Genomic DNA, 21325 nt, shown 5'->3' with positions numbered 1-21325 from the left:
TCAAAAACAATAACAACAATAAACAATAATAATAGAAAATTAGCATGTAGATGTGTAATCAGAGGCTGCTTGTTCATTCCCGGGTGCCCAGATACAAAAATAATCACACAGAATCAATATTAATTACAATACTGATTGGCCAATAGCTTAAGCGTATTTCTAGCTAGCTCTTAAATCTTAAATTAACTCATTTCTATTATTTTATATTTTACCAGGAGGCTCGTAGTTTACCGGTACCAGCACATGGGTATTTTTCTCCTTTAGCAGCTGCATGGCATCTCCGTGACTCTGCCTTCTTTTTCTCCTCCATCTGTTTGGAATTCCCACCTTACTCAATTCTGCCCTGCTGTAGGCCAAAGTAGTTTTATTCACTAACCAATGGTATTCACAGATACAGAGGGGAATCCCACATCATAGATGAGTATTAATTCTAAATTAGAGTAGTAAAAATTAAGATAATATAACCAGGTTGTATATTATGACCAATATTAGGTTTCATTATATAGATAAGTGGATGTAAATGCATTAAAATGACTTCAGCTCCAGCTAACAGAAGAGTGGCCACTAATAAAGTTACAAATGAACAAGCACTCTGAGCATGTTCAATTTAAATGTTCAGGTAGAGAATTTTACTGGCAACACTGGCCCAGGGGTAGTTTGCTGAGCTTTGTTTGAAACTAATTCTTGCAATGTAGCCCAGGCTCACCTGAAACCCAGGTGATGATCATAGTTACCTTCTTGGCTCTTCTCAGCCTAGTTAAAATGATTTTTTTAATTTTTATTATTTATTTAGTTAGTTAGTTTTTCGAGACAGGGTTGCTTTGGAGCCTGTCCTGGAACTAGCTCTTGTAGACCAGGCTGGCCTCGAACTCACAGAATTAAAATAATTTTCTATGTACTTTCAGTGTATTCTTTAAGCTGGGTGGTTGTGGTGCTAGCCACCTCATTCACAGGTGCCTAAGGTAAGAAGATTCCAGGTCATCATGCACCATGTGCTGGGACCTACTTCAAAACAGTAATCTGTCAGGGTGGGTGTGGCTGCAGGCCTTCAATACCAGAACTCAGTAGGCAGAGGCAGGCAGACTTCTGTGCCTCTAACAAATTTTAAAGCAGGTGTGATAGGTCATGTCTGTAATAGCAGCACTTGGACGGCTGAAGGAAGATCATCTCCAGTTCCAGGCCAGCATGGCCTAGAGAGTGAGATCCTGTCTCCAAAAAACAAAACAGCACCAGAGCAGTGGTGGCACTTGCCTTTAATCGCAGCACTCAGGAGGAGGCAAGAGGGTCTTTGTGAGTTCAAGGCCTACAGAACGAGTTCCAGGACAGCCAAGGCTACACAGAGAAACTGTCTTTTAAAAGATGGCTCAGTAGTTAAGAGAGAGAGAGCACTTGCTGTTCCTCCAGAGGACCCAGGTTCAACTCACAGTACCAACATGGCAGCTCACAGCTGTTTATACTGCCACTTCCAGGGGAACTAACACCCTTTTCTGGCCTCCCTGGGTACCAGGCATAAACAGGCAGACATATATGCAGGCGAAATATACATGTACATAAAACAAAAATAAATCTTTTTTAAAAAATTAAACAAGGCCTGCTTTTGATCCCAGTACGCAGAGCAGAAGCAGAGGATCTAAGAGTTTTATGGTCTATAACATGTTCCAGACCACCAGGGTTAAATAGTAAAATCCTGTCTCAAAACAAAAACAAATAGCTGGGCATGGTTTCTCATCCCTGAAATGCCGATATTAAAGAACTGAGGTAGACAGGTCACTAAGGAACCCTAGACAAACCTGGACAAAGTAGGGCTCTGTCTCGGAACATAAGCAAAGAAAAAATTAAATAAATAAAAGGGTTTTAGGGATATTAACTCAATAATAAATTGCATCCCAAGTATGTGCGACACCTTAGGTTCAAGCCCAGAACTACAAAAATATAGTGAGGTTGATTACACACACACACACACACACGCACGCACGCACGCACATACACACAATGGATAGTAGTTAATAAGTCTTTAATTATTTCAGTGTTTTACCAGTCATATAGAATGACCAACTACAAAATTAGACTAAAGGTAAACATTATCGCAATATTAGATTAACAGTTTAAAACAGCATTTGAAAACAGCTCATTTATTATTAGCAAGCAATGGGAAGAAAGGGAAAAACAAAAGTTTTCACAAAGCAGCCTACTAATTATATTAGTTAGGTTTCGTGAAACACTGGACATCATAGACACACAACAGAAATATGCTATCATCTGTAGTGGGAATTTTCAAAATGGAAATTACAGGGTTGAGGATGTGGCTTGACTGGTACCGTGCTAGCCTGGCATGCACAAGGCTCTGGGTAGATCCCTAGTATGACCTAAACCAGATGTGGTGATTCACACTAGGAATCCCAACACTCGGGTGTAGGCCAGATTATACAGGCCGGGAGGTAGTAACGTAAAAGAGTATCCTTGGCAACACCAATTCTGAGGCCAGTCTGTAATAATAAGACCTTGTCTCAGAGAGAGAGAAAGAAACAATGCCCAGTGTGATGGTGTATGCCTTTAACCCCAGTACTCAGAAGCAGAAGCAGGCATCTCTAGGATTCATGCCAGTCTGGACTCCTTAGTGAGCTCCAGGGCTAGCCAGAACTACATGGTGAGAGCCTGTCTCAAAAAACAAACAACACCTGAGTAATTATAATATACAAAATTTTTTCCCATTCACATACTGATTGAAAATGTACTTGAATATTCTTTTACAAAATCCCAAAACATCTCAAATTATCCCAACCATACAAAAAGAAAACAGATTAAAAATAGTATTAGGGGATTTCATTACTTGTATGTAATGCCACAAAATTAACTGTGGGCATCAGCATTTAAATCTCCTTACCTTTTGGCTTTTATTCATAAGATAATCTACAGTTCTTACAATTTCCTCTCATATGATTCTGACACTCAAGGAAAATCTCAATCTTCTTTATCAGCCTCCCACCCCTTGGTGAATTAATGAGACCAAGCATTAATACAACATCTTGCTGAATCTCTTTGGAATGGATCTTTTTTCCATTAGAGTTCCGTTTTAAAACTCCGTGTCTTTATAAGTCTGGCATGTGAGATCTTAATTGCTCTGTCACAGCTTTCTCCTCTTCAGTCAGTAGAGTCAGCTAGAAAACAAATTACAAAATATTTATTTCAAAAAATGTCAGAGCTTGTTAAATAAGTTAAATTTTGCTTTGTATCACAAATGTTTTTGTAAGATTATATATATTTAATCATAAAACTTGGAAGGCAAGGGAAAACAATAGCTATTTGGCTATTTATATACCGTGAATGAGCTTTCAAAGAACTTGCAATTAGGCTGTACAAACAAGATCAAGAAATCAAACAAATTGGACTGGAGAAATAGCTCTGCACTGACTGTTCTTCCAGAGGACCCAGGTTCAATTCCCAGCACCCACATGACAGCTTACAACTATCGGTAGCTTCAGTTCCAAGGATCTGACACCCTTGCACAGACAAATATAAGGGTAAAACACCAATGCACATAAAATAAAAATATTTTTTTAAAAAAAGAAATTAAATAAATTAAGGACTATTGTTTAACAGAACTAAATTAATGTTTGGGTACTGTATTTGGAAAAAAAAACTATGACATTTTTCCCAGAGAAATAAGCTTGTGCTAAATTTTGAAGACCTAATCTCAAAAATTATTTAAAAAAATAAGAAGCCAAGTGGTGGTAGCAGTGAAGACCTTTAATCCCAGCACTTGGGTGGCAGCGACAGGAGACTCTCTGAATTCGAGGCCTGCCTGGTCTACAGTAAATTTCAGAACCAGGGCTACACAGAGAAACTCTGTCTCAGGAGGAAAGAAAGAGAGAAAAGAAAAGAAAGCAAGTACTCTAATACGTAATAAGAACAGATGATGAGGAAACAGAAATAACCATCCACTCAAAGCAGGTGGGAGCAAGAGCCAAAAAAGGTGGGGGGGAATAAGCAATAAAGGATTTTCACAGAACATCAACAGGTTAGCTGAGAAAAGGGTTATATGGGAAAATAACCTCTGAAATAGTTACAATTCGGCCTAATTATATAGGTCATCTCTAGAGAGACTGCCAAATCTGGAGCATGACAGAACTACAGAATCAGCATCTCCAGGGCAGCACCATCCTCTAAAACTTTCCACGGTGATGGAAATAATCTGTAGGTGCACTGCTGGAGCGGGGATGAAGAACTGCATCTTCAGGTTCATGTAATCATGTTTAACTTTATACAGCCATATATGGCTGTGGGATAACCTCATTCTCCAAGATCTCAGAACACCATTCCTTTTCGTTTCTTTTCTTTTTTATTATGTATACAACATTTTGCCTCCATATATGCCCGCACGCCAGAAGAGGGCGCCAAATCTCATTACAGATGGTTGTGAGCCACCATGTGGTTGCTGGGAATTGAACTCAGGACCTTTGGAAGAGCAGCCAGTGCTCTTAACCACTGAGCCATCTCTCCAGCCCTCCCCCCATCCCTTTTCTATGCATCTTGTTTGACAGATCAACATTGGCCCAACATGTTCACATGTATAATATTATGAGCACAAACTGCAACTGAAACACTTGCAGAGCTCATTTGCTTCAAATCAAAGAATGATATTAATGTAACAACACATATTTTCAATAATTCCCCATTGCTCCTATGATTACTAGGGAAGAGTTCTCAGGCCATACATTTAATATGTCTACAAAGGCATTTTCCTAGAATTAGGCCCACTTAATCAGTCTGAAGTTTGATGTAACTGTTATTTTGGGTTTTGGTTTTGGCTAGATGTGGTGGGCACACCTTTAATCCCAGCACTTGGGAGGCAAAAGCAAGAGGATCTCTGTGAGTTCGAGGCCAGCCTGGTCCACGAGAGCTAGTTTCAGGACAAATTCCAAAGCCACAGAGAAACCCTGCCTCGAAAAAAACCAAGAAAGAAAGAGAGAGACAGACAGACAAGCAGACAGGAAGGAAGGAAGGAAGGAAGGAAGGAAGGAAGGAAGGAAGGAAGGAAGGAAGGAAGGAAGGAAGGAACAAAGGAACGAAGAAACGAAGGAAGGCAAGCCTGTCTATATAGCAAGTTCCAGAACAGCGAGGACCACAGAGAGACTCTGTCTCAAAAACAAGCAAAAAAGTATTTTATGTATATGTATATCTATGTGAATGTACACTATGTGTACAGGCCCAGAGAAGCAGAATAGTCTCCAATCCCTTGAAACTGGCATTATAAACAACTATATGCGGCCACATGGTGCTGGGAACCCAACTCAAGTTTTCTGCAAGAGCAGCAAGTACTCTTAACTGCTGAACCATTTCTCCAATCCCTGTAGTACTTTTTCCCAACAAATATTTATTTGAAGCATCTTTCAATGAAATATGATACACTCTTTAAAGCATTTCTTATTGCCAATAATTATATTTTTGCTCTGAGTGTTTTGGTATTTTTTGTCTGTTTTCAAAATTTAAAATAATCTCACTCTGCAGACCACACTGTCCTGGAATTCACATGAATCCTGCCTTGGGTCTTCCAAGCACTGCACTTACAGGCATGATCACCATACTCAATTTGTCTAGGTACAAATGTCTCTCTCTAGTAACAACCTTTATAATTGAGCACATTTAAGCCTCCATATCTTAGAAGTTCTATGAATGTCTTTTTCCCCACTTCCTTTTCTGTTCTTGGCTCCTATGTATTGAGATGCTCAATTTAAGTGTCCTTCTGAATACTGCTAATTCAAAGACATTGTGTTGCCTTTCCTAATGAAGTCACTGGAAAAGATTATAGCAATACCTGAACAGTTTTACTTTCTACTGCACATAAACAAAATACCAGTTTCCTTAAACAGACTTTGTTGTTCTTCATGCTCACAAAATAATGGGAAAACCTTTTAGGATATTTTAGAGCATTTTAACAAATCTTTAGTTAAATGTAGCCCTTGATTTTATTCTCAAACATTTGTTCCCATTACTGGAGAAATAAATTTGAAATTTGAAATTCCTTTACAGGTTCGATTCTACATGATTTTGTTTTACAAGTCTCTTTCTGGTAATACTGAGGTTCAAACCCAGGGCCTTGCATAAGCCAAGTCATTAACCTACACCTAAGTTATACTCACTGAGCTACACACATGCCAACCACTGAGTTATACACACAGCTCTAGGTTGAGAGCTATTTTTTGGCTATTCAACCCTCAATAAGTGCCATTCTCTTTTCTTTCACATTTAAATAACAGACATGTTGACAATATAAGGATTTCATTAATTCACCTCCTTTAAACTCGAGTGTTTTTAAGTCCGAATACCACATCTGTAATTTCACTGAACTTTAAAATCTCATTTTTAATAAATATTCCTTTGGGGGGACTAGAGAAATGACTCAGAGGTTAAGAGCACTGGCTGTTCTTCCAGAGGTCCTGAGTTCAAGTCCCAGCACCCACATGATGTCTCACAACCATATGTAATGAGATCTGGCGCCCTCTTCTGGCCAGCAGACATAAATGCAGACAGAACACTGCATACAAAACAAACATTTCATAGTTTGCTACATGGTAGACAGCCTTAAAAAACTTTTTAAAATTCCATTCATTTTTGTTATTTTTAATTATGTGTATGGTGTGTGGTAGCACAGAGCTACATACTGAGACCCTGTCTCAAAAAACAGAAATAAACAGATAAAGTTATTAATTATATGTTTATATGGGTGTATGTGTGTACATGTATCATACCCTGGGTCAAAGGAAATAACCCTTGCAACCAGAGTTAACACAAGGTTGTGAGCCTCTCATGGGTGCTGGGTACTTTAGAAGAGCAGTATGTGCTCTTACCACTCTTAATTGCTCAGCCCCCTGCTCATCTCATTTTAAAGTGATGGGTACAAGATGCATACCATCCCAAATGGCCAACATAACTCTGAAATAGAGAGCTTCCTTTTTCAAGGCTCATAACCTGCTCTCCAATAATTTCTCCTACTTGCCATAATCTGTTCCAAAACTTAAAGTTCCCAGAGTTGTCTTTATGTGACATAATTATTACTCATTTCAGATTTCTTTTTTCTTTTTCTTTTCTTTTTTTTTTTTTTTTTTTTTTTTTTTGGTTTTTCGAGACAGGGTTTCTCTGTGGTTTTGGAGCCTGTCCTGGAACTAGCTCTGTAGACCCGGCTGGTCTCGAACTCACAGAGATCCGCCTGCCTCTGCCTCCCGAGTGCTGGAGAGCACCACCACCACCCGGCCATTTCAGATATTTCTACTTGTGGCTGAATGAATGACTTAATAGTTTAGTGAGAAATAATGGCACTATTTAGTATATCCAGCAAGATACTGTATTCTAAGGCATACAAAATATTACAGTTCTCTTTGGTCACTCACTCCAATTTTTCTATAATTTCATGGTTCTGTAGGTAGATATGTTGATAAGGACATGTGAAGCCACATAGTTTCCAAGATTTATTTCCCAAGAAAATGTGTTCCTAGTGTCAAATTTTGGTCAAACATAATGACGAAAGTGTGACGTGAACGGCAATAACAGGTTAAACTGTGGTTTAGTTGGTAGATACTTGCTTAGCACACATCAAACCCCGGATTCAATCCCACTCTAGTAGAGACAGAAGGATCAGAAGTTCAAGGTCAGGCTAGAGATGTCTCAGTGGTTAAAAGCACTTGTTCCTCTTACAGAGAACCCAGATTTGGTTCCCAGCAGCCACATTATGGCTCACAAACACAGGTAACTTTAATTCTGAAGAATCAAATGCTCTCTTTTGATTTCTATGGGCATCTGGTACATACATAGTACATAACTACATGTAAGCTACACTCATACATATAAAAATAAATCTTTAAAAAAAATTCAAGAGAGAAGCCAGTATTAATAACACCCTAATTAAAACTGAAGATCTTAGCCAGGTGGTGGTGGCATAGGCCTTTAATCCCATCACTAGGGAAGCAGAGAAGTTGGATCTCAATGAGTTCGAGGCCAGCCTAACCTACCAAGCAAGTTCCAGGACAGCCAGGACTGTAACACAGAGAAACAAAAAGCAAACAAACAAACTTAAGATCTTTATCTAATCTAGTTCTATTCTTTGATCCCTTCTACAGACAATCTCTTCTGTCTGAACCCTCAAATTTTCATTGATATTGCATGAAAATCCTACTAAATTACTCAGTTTTCAGTTCACACTTTTGGTGCCCAGCACAGTAGCTGATGTTTCTGTTTATTTATTTATTTATTTATTTTTGAATTTTTGAGACAGGGTTTCTCCGTAGCTTTTTGGTTCCACCGCCCGGCTTAGCTGATGTTTTTAAATCACAACGTATCTGAGGAGTCTTTACACATTAGTGATGTAAGTTCACAATTATAAGGATTCTTAAACCAAGTAACGCCAGGCGGTGGTGGCGCACACCTTTAATCCCAACACTCAGGAGGCAGAGACAGGCAGATCTTTGAGTTCGAGGCCAGCCTGATCTACAGAGTGAGTTCCAGGTCAGGGTCCAAAGCTACAGAGAACCAAAAAACAAATAGTTTGGGGCTTGAGAGATGGCTCAGTGATTAAGAGACTGGCTGCTTTCACAGAGGACCCAGGTTTAATTCCTAGAACCCACAGGGTAGCTCACAACTCTCTGTAACCATCATACCAAAAACACAAAAAATAAAAAGTTAAATAATTTTTTTTTTTTTGGTTTTTCGAGACAGGGTTTCTCCGTAGCTTTGGTGCCCGTCCCGGAACTAGCTCTTGTAGTCCAGGCTGGCCTCGAACTCCCAGAGATCCGCCTGCCTCTGCCTCCAGAGTGCTGGGATTAAAGGCGTGTGTCACCACCGCCCGGCAATAAATATTTTTTTAAAAATCAAATAAGATGAAGATGGAAGGAGAGGATGAAGAAGGTCTGACCTAGTCAATCATACTTACTCCACTCCAAGAAAAGAGATTTAAAAAACAAAACAGAACAAAACAAAAAACCCAGCAGGATATAGCTCCATTGTAGAGTGCTTCCCAAGCATGAACAAGGCACTGACTTTGATCCCCCAACACACACAGTGGAAGATCTAGAGCATGGTGGTGCATGCCTTTAATCCTATCATTTGGAAGGCAGAGACAGGTAGAGCTCTCTAAATTCAACGTCAGCCTGGTCTACTGATCTACATACTGAGTTCCGGACCAGCCAAGGCTACATATATCTGAAACAAATAAAACAAAAAAGAAAGGTTGAGAAATCATCTGTATTTATGATTTTTTTTTTTCCTTTTTCTTTTTCAGACAGTGTCTTGCTATGTAGCCCCAGCTGGCCTGGAATTATGGCAGTCCTTCTGCTTCTGTTTTCCAAGACATGAGATTACAGGGTGTACCATCAACATTTACGTCTTACTAGATATGGGGCTTCCCTGGCCTTACTCCCCTCCTTACATTTTTGAGATAGGATCTTATGAATAACAAACTGGCCTCCGACTCCCTTTGTAGACAAGGATGACCTCAAACTTCCAATCCTCCTGCTTCAAGTCCTGAGATAACACATGTAGCCCACCATGCCCGGTTCATGCAGTTCTGGGGACTGAACCTGAGGCCTCAGGCATGGTGTGTAAGCACTACACATCTCCAGCCCTTTCTGGGCTTTTTTGTTTGGTTGGTTTGTTTTGTTTTGTTCTTTGGTTTGTTGTTGAGGCAGGATTTTACTCTGTACCTCAGGTCGCCATTAAACAGTTGGCTGTTAGGTTTCTCTTTAAGAAGGGGTCTCACTGCCTAGCCCTGGAACTCACTATATAGATCAGATGAGCCTATAACTTTTGGCGGGGAAGAGGAGAGGATTTTTTGTTGTTGCTGCCGCCACCTGCCAAGTGCTGGGATTAGGTAATTGCCACTCTGTCTGACTTTGCATCAACTACTACTTCCTGTCTGACCCAGGAGAATCCCAGTGTGGAGACACATGTCCGTAATTCCAGCACTCAGGAGGCTGAGGCAGGAAGACTGCTTTGAGTCCAAGCCAGTGCTACACTAACTCAAATTGACATGATTTTGTTTTTTTAAACTTTTACAAAAAAGAAAATCAATTAAGTTTCAGGGAATCAAGAAAATATAATTTCTATCAATAGTTTAAACTGACTACTAAATTTTACGTCCCCATACGGTAGGAAGTAGAGTAAGCCATTGGTGAGTGAATTGTGTTGTTGACAGTGTGTGCAGAAAATGTCCACCAGAGCTTTCTCGCTCTAGATATTTATGGCCTGAAAACTGCCCTCCTGTAGAAATGGCTCGTCCCTATTAGCTAAACCTGTCTCCTTGATCTAGCTATATCATCAATTCTGTATGTAATAAACCCACTTCCTCGTTCAGTCATGTGCAATAACCCTGCCCCTGTTCAACTCTACATGAAAAACACAGAGCTTCTGGGATGCTAAGGCTTCTCTAAATAGAGTACAGGCTACCAAATCCCAGCATTTCTGTCTGTATGTCTCTCTGTCTTTGCTTCATTCCCTCACCAACTCAATCACATCCAAGTATTCTGGAAGTTGTGCCTGGACATCACACAACATATTGGGGTTTTAAATTTAAAACAATATTCACAACTAAAATTTCATAAATCCAATCTGTCAACTAAGGACATTACCTCCAGGTCTGTTTGCTTTTGTAGTTCTTGTACCATGGTCATTGTCTTGCTCAGAGTAGCACAAATGCGGCTCTTGTTCTCTTTTTGCTCAACAGAAAGTGGCTTAAAACGTGCACACAAAGCTTGATATCGAGACTTTATTGCTGATAATTCCTTTAAAATTTCACCTGGATTTTTCTATATCAGAAAAAATAAGGTTAATATATGTTAAATGATGTAGTGAGAAAATTAAATTTATTTTGAGAAAGTAATACGTACAACACATTCTATCACATTTGTAGTTTGTAGTAGTCTGGTCACTACTACTTACTATACAACCCTGGTTGACCTAAACCTGCTCTTTAGACCAGGCTGACCTGGAACTTAGAAATCCACCTGCTTCTGCCTCCGAGTGCTGGGGATTAAAGGTATGGACCACCATACCAGTTACAGAGGGCCTCCCCTCCTTGTTTATATACACACACATATACACACACACTTACAAAAAAAACCATAAGGAAATATTGTAAAATTTTTAAAGGAAATCCTGACAATGATAAATGAATGAATCATGTGTGTGTGTGTATCTCTCTGTGTGTATAAGTACACATGACTGTGGACAAGTGGAGGTTGCAGAATGACTTTCAAGGGTAAATTCTCTCCTCCCACTATGGGTTCAGGGATTTGAATTAAGGTTGTTAGTCCTACTTGGAAAGCCCATAATCTGGATATCCTGAGGATATTCATAAATGTGTGAAATAAGCCAATCACAAATGAATACAGAATCTAGTAAAATTCATAAAGACTAAAAGTAGAATGGTAGTTTTAGGGCAATGAAGTTGGGTAGAAAGGATGATGGAAGGTTACTGTTTAATAAGTACAGTGTGTTAAATTTAGAAAGGTGAAAATTTGCTGAAATAGCTGGGTGATGATGATGCACACCTTTAATCCCAGCACTCGGGAGGCAGAGGCAGGCAGATCTCTGTGAGGTCAAGGCCAGCCTGGTCTACAGAGTGAGTTCCAGGACAGACAGAACTATACAAGGTAAATGTGCAACAGCATCTGAACGGTACACTTCAAAAGATTTACCAGGTCAAGCACAGTGGCAAATGTCTGTAATCCCAGCAAATGGGAGGTTGAAATAGAAAGATAAGACGTTCCAGAGTATCCTGGGTTACATAGCAGATTTGAGACCACCCGGGCTTTAGAAGTTTAAGGCTAACTTAGACTATATACGGAAACTGTTTCAAAACTACCAAAAGGATCGTTTTAATAACTATTTTGAACATTTTGATGTTTTCTTCAAAATATTGAGTATGAGTTGCTTCTATGGCCAGAAATTTCACACATAGGTACATACCCACAGAAATGAAAGTATGTGGCACCCCAGAACTTCTACATGAACATTCATAGGGGCATTATTCACTGTAGCCTAAAAGTTGGGCTAGACTGCTACCTAACTGATGAGTGGATAAACAAATGGGATACAATAGATAATTTTAACAATAGAAAGGAATTAAGAACTGCGCCGGGCGGTGGTGGCGCACGCCTTTAATCCCAGCACTCGGGAGGCAGAGGCAGGCGGATCTCTGGGAGTTCGAGGCCAGCCTAATCTACAAAAGCTAGTTCCGGGACAGGCACCAAAGCTACAGAGAAACCCTGTCTCAAAAAACCAAAAAAAGAAAAAGAAAAAAAAAAAAAAAGAACTGTTCATGCTACATGGATGAATCTTTTTTTTTTTTTTAAAGATTTATTTATTATGTATACAACTTTCTGCCTCCATTTATACCCACACGCCAGAGGAGGGCGCCAGATCTCTTTACAGATGGTTTGGAACCACCATGTGGTTGCTGGGAATTGAACTCAGGACCTCTGGAAGAGCAGACAGTGCTCTTAACCAGTGAGCCATCTCTCCAGCCCAATGGATGAATCTTGAAAACATGTTAAGTGAAACATAAGACAACCACACACTTATACTTCCATTTTTGTAAAATGTTTACGGTAACACGTGTATGGGAAGAGAAAGTAAATTGAGGTCATGACCTGGCAGGTGTGGGAACAGGGTAATGGGGAATGTGGTTTCTTTCTCATGATAAAGACGTTCAAAAAGTAGGGTAATGTAAACTGTAAAAGTTAAGATCTAAAGCAGGGGGCTGGAGAGATGGCTCAGCCATTAAGAGCACTGGCTGTTCTTCCAGAGGTCCTGAGTTCAATTCCCAGCAACCACATGGTGGCTCACAACCATCTGTAATGAGATCTGGTGCCCTCTTCTGACCTGCAGATGCACATGCAGACAAAACACTGTATACATAATAAATGAATAAATAAATCTTTTTTAAAAAAAAAAAAAAAAAAAGATCTAAAGCAGGGGCTGGTAATATGGCTCAGTAAGTAAAGTACTTACCCTGTAGGCCTGATGGCTTGAATTCAATCTGAACATATTACTAACCCATGGAGAACTGACTCCAAAAGTTGTCCTCTAGCCTCCTCCCATGGGCCACACACACATCACTATTATTGTTTTTGGAGTGGGGGACTTCCAGTTTCTCTGTTTAACAGCCCTATCTGTCCTGTAACTCGCATTGTACACTAGGCAGGTCTTGAACTCACAGAAATCCATCTGCCTATGTCTCTTGAGTGTTGAGATTAAAGGCGTACACCACCACAGCCCAGCCTAGTAATAAAATTTTTAAAAAATTATTGTGGGAAGAGCTACAGGAAGAAAATCCACAGAATTGTATACTTTACTGCATTTGTTTGTTCAAAGTTCAGGCTGGCCTTGAACTTGAAAAACCAATGTTTTGTTTGAGAGTCTTCTGGAGTTTAATTTTTGGTTTTGGTTTTGTTTTGTTTTTTTTGACAGAATCTCATTATGTAGACCTAACTACCCCCAACGCACATAAAGAGGTTAGCTAAAACTTTATAGTGATGCTTTAGCCTGTCCCCCAATTACTGGCAATTATGGGTGAGCAGTATCATGCCCAGCCTAAAATAATTTCTTTAATGTATGTTTTTTTTTTTTAAATTTAAATGTGCTATTTCCTGTCTGCTGTCAAGTCCTGTCAACTCTACTATGAACACACCATAGATGGAGATGTTTCCTTTCCCATGGACATATATACTTAAAAGGCATGAACTATATGATATATAAACAGAGCTCTGCGTCAGTGGGCATGCACCTGTAATTCCAGCTACTCAGGGGCTGGGGCAGGGGATCTCACTTAAGCCCAGAAATGAAGACCAGACTAAGCAACACAGTGAGACTCTTTCTCAAATTTAATAGTTTGTAATTTCTAAGCAATGTAACCTTCAATACTGTTCTGGTTTGTTTTCTATTGCTGTAATAAAACATGGACCAAAACCATGTCTTGAAGGAAAGGATTTATTTAACATATTCATCCCAGTCAGTCCGTCCGAAAAGGAGGTCAGGGCAGGAACTCTGGAGGAAGACAGGAATGGAAGTAGAGGTAATGGAGGAATGCTGCTTCCATCCCCAGTTCAGCCTGCTTTCTTTCTTTCTTTTTTTTTTCTTTTTTTTTTTTTGGTTTTTCAAGACAGGGTTTCTCTGTGGTTTTGGAGCCTGTCCTGGAACTAGCTCTGTAGACCAGGCTGGTCTCGAACTCACAGAGATCCGCCTGCCTCTGCCTCCCAAGTGCTGGGATTAAAGGTGTGCGCCACCACCACCCGGCTTCAGCCTGCTTTCTTATACAACCCAGGGACATCTGCCCAGGGAGGGCCCTACTTACAGTGAGCTGGGCCATACCCATCAATTATTGAAAAAAGGAAATGCTCACAGACCCGCTTACAGGCCAGCCTGATAAAGGTATTTTTTTCAATTGTCGTTCCCCCCAAATAACCATGGATTGTGTCAAGTTGAAAAAGGGACCAGTAAAAATAATTACATAACTTTATTTAAAAAATCATTGTTCATATCTATAATAAAGCAAACGTAACAACATATCTTCCCCAGAGACTATCATGACTACTAACCCTTCTCCCTTCAGTTACAAACCACTATTCCAGAGGTAGAACTATTCTGTCTTGTCACTTCAGAGGCTTCCTCCTGACTTTGAGTTCCTTAACTGTTCTTTAAAGTTAGCATATAAGACTGCAGTGGTGGTGCACGCCTTTAATCCCAGCACTTGGCAGGCAGAAGCAAGCAGATCTCTGTGAGTTCAAGGCCAGCCTGGTCTACAAAGTGAATTCCAGGACAGCCAGGGCTATACAAAGAAACCCTGTCTTGACAAACAAAAAGCCAAACAAAAAATATTTACATACATGTCATTCTATAAACATATGTTCCTATTTCTCTTGGGAAAATAACAAGTAGAATCACTTCAGTATACCATGAGCAATCTTCCATCAAAACAAGATTTTGTGACTATACAAACCTAGCACTTAAAAGAAAAGCTTGGTGCTTAATAATTATTAGAACGTATTACTATTAGAGAAATTACCAGAAAATCTTTGCACAAAGCACTCATTAAAAAGAACTACCTAGCCAGGCCATGGAGTTACACACCTTTAACGCCACCACCGGGAGGCAGATGCAGGCAGGTATTTGTGACACTAAAGTCAGTCTGTTCTACTTAGTGAGTTCTAGGACAGTCAGAGCTACTTAGTGAGACCTTGTCTTGGAAAAAAAAAAAAGAATTTGCTAATTTCCCAATTACCTCTCCTGCTGAATCTGGGTGATTAGTCTTGATTTCATACTCCAGCCTATATTGAATGTAATCCAAATCAGAATCAGCTTTCTGGAACTAAAAATCAGCACACATATTATTTAGTTAACAAAAATGTATTAGTAGGCATAATTATTCATTCTTGAATATTTTAATATAGAATACACTCCTTTTAAACTTGTAGTATATAAAGCAAACAATATCCATAGTATTTATGCTCTATTAAAAACTTAAACCTAGCCGGGCGGTGTGGCACACGCCTTTAATCCCAGCACTCGGGAGGCAGAGGCAGGCGGATCTCTGTGAGTTCGAGGCCAGCCTGGTCTACAAGAGCTAGTGCCAGGACAGGCTCCAAAGCCACAGAGAAACCCTGTCTCGAAAAACCTAAACCGGGCGGTAGTGGCGCACGCCTTTAATCCCAGCACTTGGAAGGCAGAGGCAGGCGGATCTCTGTGAGTTCGAGGCCAGCCTGGTCTACAAGAGCTAGTTCCAAGACAGGCTCCAAAGCTATAGAGAAACCCTGTATCAAAAAAAAAGAAGATATATCAGTTCCAAATAAACACATGAAAAATATTCAATATCATTAAGGCAACCATGAAAAATATTTTATCAAATTTTTCTCTTTTATTTTTTGGGGTTTTTTTTGGGGTTTTTTTTTTTGTATTTTTTCGAGACAGGGTTTCTCATTATAACCCTGATTGTCCAACTAGCTGTGTAAACCAGGCTGGCCTCAAACCCAGAGATATTCCTGCTCCGGCATATGCCACCACTCCCCAGTTGATTTTAGCAATTTCTTACAAAATCAAACATATATTCACAATACCTAGTAATCCTATTTCTCAGTATTTACACAACAGAAATAAGAAATTATGTCCACACAAAAACACTCAATGCTTACAACAATTTTATTCATAATAGGCAAAGCCTGGAAACCATCCAAGAAACAATTTGTCAGACTTTATACAATGGAATACTATTCAGCAATAAAAATAAGTCAATTATCAATGCATGCAACAAAGATAAAATGACAAAAGCAGTTACAGTAAGTGCAAAAGGCAAACATAAAAGATCAAATAATGTATCAGCTCATTCATAAGAAATTTTATAAAACTACTGTTTGAGAAAACTACAGATAGGTACAAAGGAACTTTTCAATATAATGGAAATATTTTATTTTAGCAGTGGAGGTAGTAACATGATTATATACATTTGCCAAAACTCATTATGTAAAATATGCATTAACCATTACCAAAAATGATGAGTTATATTTTATAATGACAATAATCAAGCATTTCTAAGTTTTAAAGATTTTATTATTGTGTGTATGTATCAATATGTGATAGCAGAGGCCAGAAAATGGCATGGAAGCCCCTGGAGCTGGAGTTATAAGTGGCTGTAAGCTACTAGATGTGGGTGCTAGGAAGGGAACGCAGGTCCTTGTAGTGTTCTTACTGCTGAACCATCTCTCTAGTCCCCTTCCTGAGTTTTAAATCCAAGCATTTCCTATGTAATACCAAAATTAACACTAAGACTTAGCAAGTTACCATAGCAGGCAGACATGAAACTGTTCGTCACTTACAATCTAATGAGACCTAAGAGTTGCTATCCAAGTCTATTACAAAAAGAAGCAAATTACAAACTATTTTTAGAAGCTATGACTTTACATATACATTAATGAATTTTCAGTGCAATACAGCAATGCATTTTTAATATTAAAGTTTTTCTTCTTCAAATGATGACTTTTTAAAATATACATGGTCACAAAATTATAGTTTTCAGCACTGGAAGCTATAGAAAAATTTTCGCAATACTAAAGAAGTAAGACAAGAGCCACAAAAGGTATTAGCTGCTTTCGGATGCTTTGACAATACTATTGCACTGCTAGCTGTAAAGTACAGTAGTGCAATAAAGTCAGAGCATTCGCCAGCAGTAGTGAGCAGGAAAGGAGTGTAAGCTCCAGTGTGCAAAGACCTTAAAGCTGAGTTGCCAGTTTTGGTCAGAAGACATCCAAAACCTAAAAACATTTATACCAAGGTTTATTTTTTTGAAGAGCAAAAGACTTAAAACCCAAGTAATAATTGATTTCTGATAACTAACTTGGTAAGTAGCAGCATTCAAACATAAACACACACACAGATGTAAAGGAATTTTATAAGATGTCCTGAGCCTTTAGTAATTAACATGGGCATCAGTAATACTTTAGGACTGATATCAACAAAATAAGCTATAATTACTATTGAGGCAAATGTATAAAAATATTTCTGTTCTCTGCTGAAAAGTAATGTTGCCTCACTCCCTTTCCAAAAGCAACTGGTTACCTACCATTGAAAGCAAGTCTTTTGAGTAATTCAAAGAAAACAAATGCAAAGGACTGGAGAAAACAAATGCAAATGACTCGGTGGTTAAGAGCACTTGTTCTTTTTTTTTTTTTTTTTTTTTGGGGGTTTTCGAGACAGGGTTTCTCTGTGGTTTTGGAGCCTGTCCTGGAACTAGCTCTTGTAGACCAGGCTGGTCTCGAACTCACAGAGATCCGCCTGCCTCTGCCTCCCGAGTGCTGGGATTAAAGGTGTGCGCCACCACCGCCCGGCAAGAGCACTTGTTCTTGCACAGGTCCTTGGTTCGATTCCTAGCACCCACTTGGTGGCTCAAAATCATCTGCAACAGTTGCAAGAGATTCAATGCCCTCTTCTGATCTCCTTGGACACCAGGCACACACGTGGTGCACAGACATACATACATACATGCATACAAAACACTCATATTCATAAAATAAATCTTAAAAAATAAGAAAACAAGAGGTTGGAGAAATGGCTCAGCGGTTAAGAGCATTGCCTGCTCTTCCAAAGGTCCTGAGTTCAATTTCTGGCAACCACATGGTGGCTCACAACCATCTGTAATGGGGTCTGGTGCCCTCTTCTGGCCTGCAGACATACACACAGACAGAATATTGTATACATAATAAATAAATATTTAAAAAATAAGAAAACAAATAACTATATACCTAATTTACCTCTATGGAATCTAATACACGTGCACACACATAACACAAATCTTGTGCCTCTTTAACTTGAGAGTTTATTGAGGGTTAATACAAAAAAAGAGAGAGATTATCAGGGAACTGATATATTCTTAACTGGACATTAACCCAACCTAACCTAATACTAGGCAAAAGTATTTTTAATATTTCAGTTTAACTCTTAAAATACCCTATGTAGTGAAGAAAAGCAAATCCATTCCCTTCAAACTTAGAAATATCAAGAAAACAGTGAGAGGGATAAAAAAAAGTTTCCTTGAAAGTCAAATGTAAACCAAGAAACAGAAGCCAAGTATCATATTACACTACCTTTTGTGAACAGTCCCTAGAGTATCACAAAGGGAGGGCAGGAGTACCACTCCATCAGCAGGCAAAGGGAAAATGTCAGGGAACAAAGATTATCCTACAATGAGTTTATTCCACCATTAGTAATGTTGATTGATACAAAAATACATTCCCATTATTTTCATTGACCTTCCTTTAAATGGTCTAGTTCAGTTTCTTAGACAGATTAAACCTACTAAAAATGGACTCAAAAGAGCTAGAACTTATCCTTAGATGCTGGGCCACAAAACTCAAATTTGGGAATATTTAACTTTGCTAACCAAGCACTAGGTTTTAAAGACAAGTGTTTAAAAGATAAACTTAATTTTCTAAATTAGATGTTAACACAAGAAAAATACAGAGAAAACTTTTTTTTTTTACAGAGATAGAGTAATTATCTATCACCTTTACAACATCATGCACTCCTATCACACATCCAAAGGCTCCTTAACAAACCTTTTAAAGATGTTAAGACTTTTACATCACTTATCTTCAGCTTGGAAATGATAACTTCAACAGATACTTTTTTTCTTTTAGGAATTTGGTTCATTTGAATATGAAATGTCTTTTGCTATTTAGTCAATAAAAAGCTAAAGTTAATATTGAAAATCATGATAAAAAAATTGAATTTTTTTAAGCCCTTGATTAAGAAAAATAATAAGTAACTTGGAAAATTAAAATGCTACCATGAATATATTTCAGGAAATGTCACAAAAGGAAAAGCTGTGCGCCTTTCATCCTCTTCATAAAGAAATTTTTAAAGCTACACCATAATTGATACAATATCTAAAAATGTTAAAGTTCAGCAATCTCATAACTTCCTAAAACTTACTTTTTGAAGGATGTTTACTGTGTTTTCTTTAAGATCACCTGCTCAATATTTTTTAAAAGTCTGAATATTGATAGTACTGGAAAGGCTAAAGCTCCACCAACTAAAGACAATAACCTGTTGAAAAAAAAAGAATTAGCCTCTAACAAGGCAAACTATCTCCACCTACTCCAAAGGAAGGAATCCATAATGCGGGAGAGCACACACCTATTGACAAACTCTAACCACAATATTAACATTCTGGGGGGGTGTTTAATATGTTAATAGCGCGCGCGCGCACACACACACACACACAAAACCCTTGAAGTCAAATATTCATTTATGAAGATTTGGAAAGCTGCAAAAAATTCTTCTCCCCGTTCCCCCTTCCCCACACTCCCTCCACAAAGAAAGTTTAAAATAATATTAAAAGCAACAAAAGCCCTCTAATAAAACGTATGTGAAACACCTGAATTCATTAATGAAAGAGAAAAGTAACTGAGGCGTCACACTTTCTGGAGTGAGAATGAGTGGGGGGGTGATGCTATCTTCCAGGATCACCCTAAAGTCCTTTCCACGGAAGGAGTAACAGACTCAAGATATTCCTTGGAGAGAGTGTCACGGACACAACGGATACCTATGCAGAGGGAAGGACAGATAACGGGCGAAGAAAGAAGCATTTTACTTTTTAATATTAATGTTGTTGTTTAAGGGGGGTAACTCAATGATTCCTTCACATTCTATATTTTTAAGGGAGCTATTCCAATCTGGGGGCGGAGGGGAAGTGACCAGGCAAAAGAAAGCTGAAGACAGAATAAGGGAACTAAGAAAAAAGGCGCGGCGACCAAGCGGCCAGGGCAAAGACAGGAGGCCGAGAATAAAGAGACCGAGTACTAGGGAAACCCTCTAGGAGACTAGAAGGCCCCGGGGCTGGGCGCCCAGTGCACGCCGGACACGCCAGCGGCCACCGAGGTCCTTCGTCCCGGGCGCTACTTGCACAGAGGAGAGAGAGGGGGCAGCTGAAAGCAGCGGCCTGGCCTGGCGGGATGCCGCACGCGCTCCACCTCCGAGCCGCTCCGAGCCGGCTCGACGGGACCGCGGCGAAGTTTCTCGAGCGAGCCTAGCGTCCTCTTTCCGAGCGTCCCAGCTCGCCTGCGACGAGGTGCGCCGTGGAGCCCGAATTTCGGCGCCCCTGGACTCATGCCCCGCCTCATCCTCCATCCCCCTGCTCGGGAAACGTGAACGACCTCTCTCCTCCTCCCGGCTCCTAAAGACCGTCCCGGTCACATTGGGGCACAGAGGTGGAAACCCGAGACGGTGTCTGTACCGGGCGCGGCCCCGGGAGCCGGTGGAGGTGAAGGCGAGGAGCAGGGAACTACAAAGGCCCACACCCTCAACATCTCCCGCCATTTCCCTCCCGAGTTCCCCGGATGTAACCCCTTCCCCCGCGGCGGTTAAGAGACCAAGGCGGCGGTGGCTCCCTTCGATGCAGGAGGAGGGAAGTCCATCCAGATTCCAGCCTCCAACACCCAGGGTTTCCGGCGCCTCCAAATGGCGCCTCGCCCTCTAGGCCTTCGGTGGGGAAAACCAATTACCCAATCGGTTTCCTTCGCTTCCACTCACCATCAGTTCCAGCTTATCGACCTCCGCCTCCATGTTGAATAGTTGACATTCCTGAGACCGCGGAGGCGCTTAAGCGACGAGTCGTGCTAGCACGGAGGGTCTCTATTGGACAGCTGTCACTCAACGTCTCGCGCTCATTGGCTGGTCCGTTCCGCCGGCGCCCGCCCATTGGCGATTGGGTAACGCCCCTCCTTATGAAACACACTTTCCTGTTGGGCAAAGACACAAAACGCCGTAGGAGGATTGGCTGCTGAATATG

The 21325-nt window shown here is 40.0% G+C and overlaps 1 protein-coding gene across 1 annotated transcript; it reads right to left on the bottom strand.

Moving 5' to 3' along the window:
• Nucleotides 1-2005: 2005 nt before the first annotated feature.
• Ska2 (spindle and kinetochore associated complex subunit 2) lies at nucleotides 2006-21173 on the bottom strand. Its single transcript, XM_057775383.1, has 4 exons — nucleotides 21067-21173; nucleotides 15269-15355; nucleotides 10617-10793; nucleotides 2006-3158 (listed from the first exon to the last, which is right to left on the bottom strand). The coding sequence occupies exons 1-4, from the start codon at nucleotides 21097-21099 to the stop codon at nucleotides 3090-3092; spliced, it is 366 nt and encodes a 121-aa protein (XP_057631366.1). The 5' UTR covers nucleotides 21100-21173; the 3' UTR covers nucleotides 2006-3089.
• Between the last annotated feature and the right edge of the window lie 152 nt (nucleotides 21174-21325).

The sequence above is a fragment of the Chionomys nivalis genome, chromosome 7 (genome assembly GCF_950005125.1).
Source record: "Chionomys nivalis chromosome 7, mChiNiv1.1, whole genome shotgun sequence".
Taxonomy (NCBI): Eukaryota; Metazoa; Chordata; class Mammalia; order Rodentia; family Cricetidae; genus Chionomys; species Chionomys nivalis.
The sequence above is the reverse complement of the archived record's forward strand: the minus strand, read 5'-3'. Positions and strand labels throughout refer to the sequence as shown.

What these genes read in the sequence shown, in the direction of transcription:
- Ska2 (XM_057775383.1), bottom strand. Translation starts at nt 21,099, where the DNA reads ATGGAGGCGGAGGTCGATAAGCTGGAACTGATG. An exon ending in TCGATAAGCTGGAACTGATG is followed by an intron (nt 15,356 to 21,066) that starts GTGAGTGGAAGC and finishes GCTGATTTTTAG; the next exon opens with TTCCAGAAAGCTGATTCTGA. An exon ending in ACCCAGATTCAGCAGGAGAG is followed by an intron (nt 10,794 to 15,268) that starts GTAATTGGGAAA and finishes TTTCTGATATAG; the next exon opens with AAAAATCCAGGTGAAATTTT.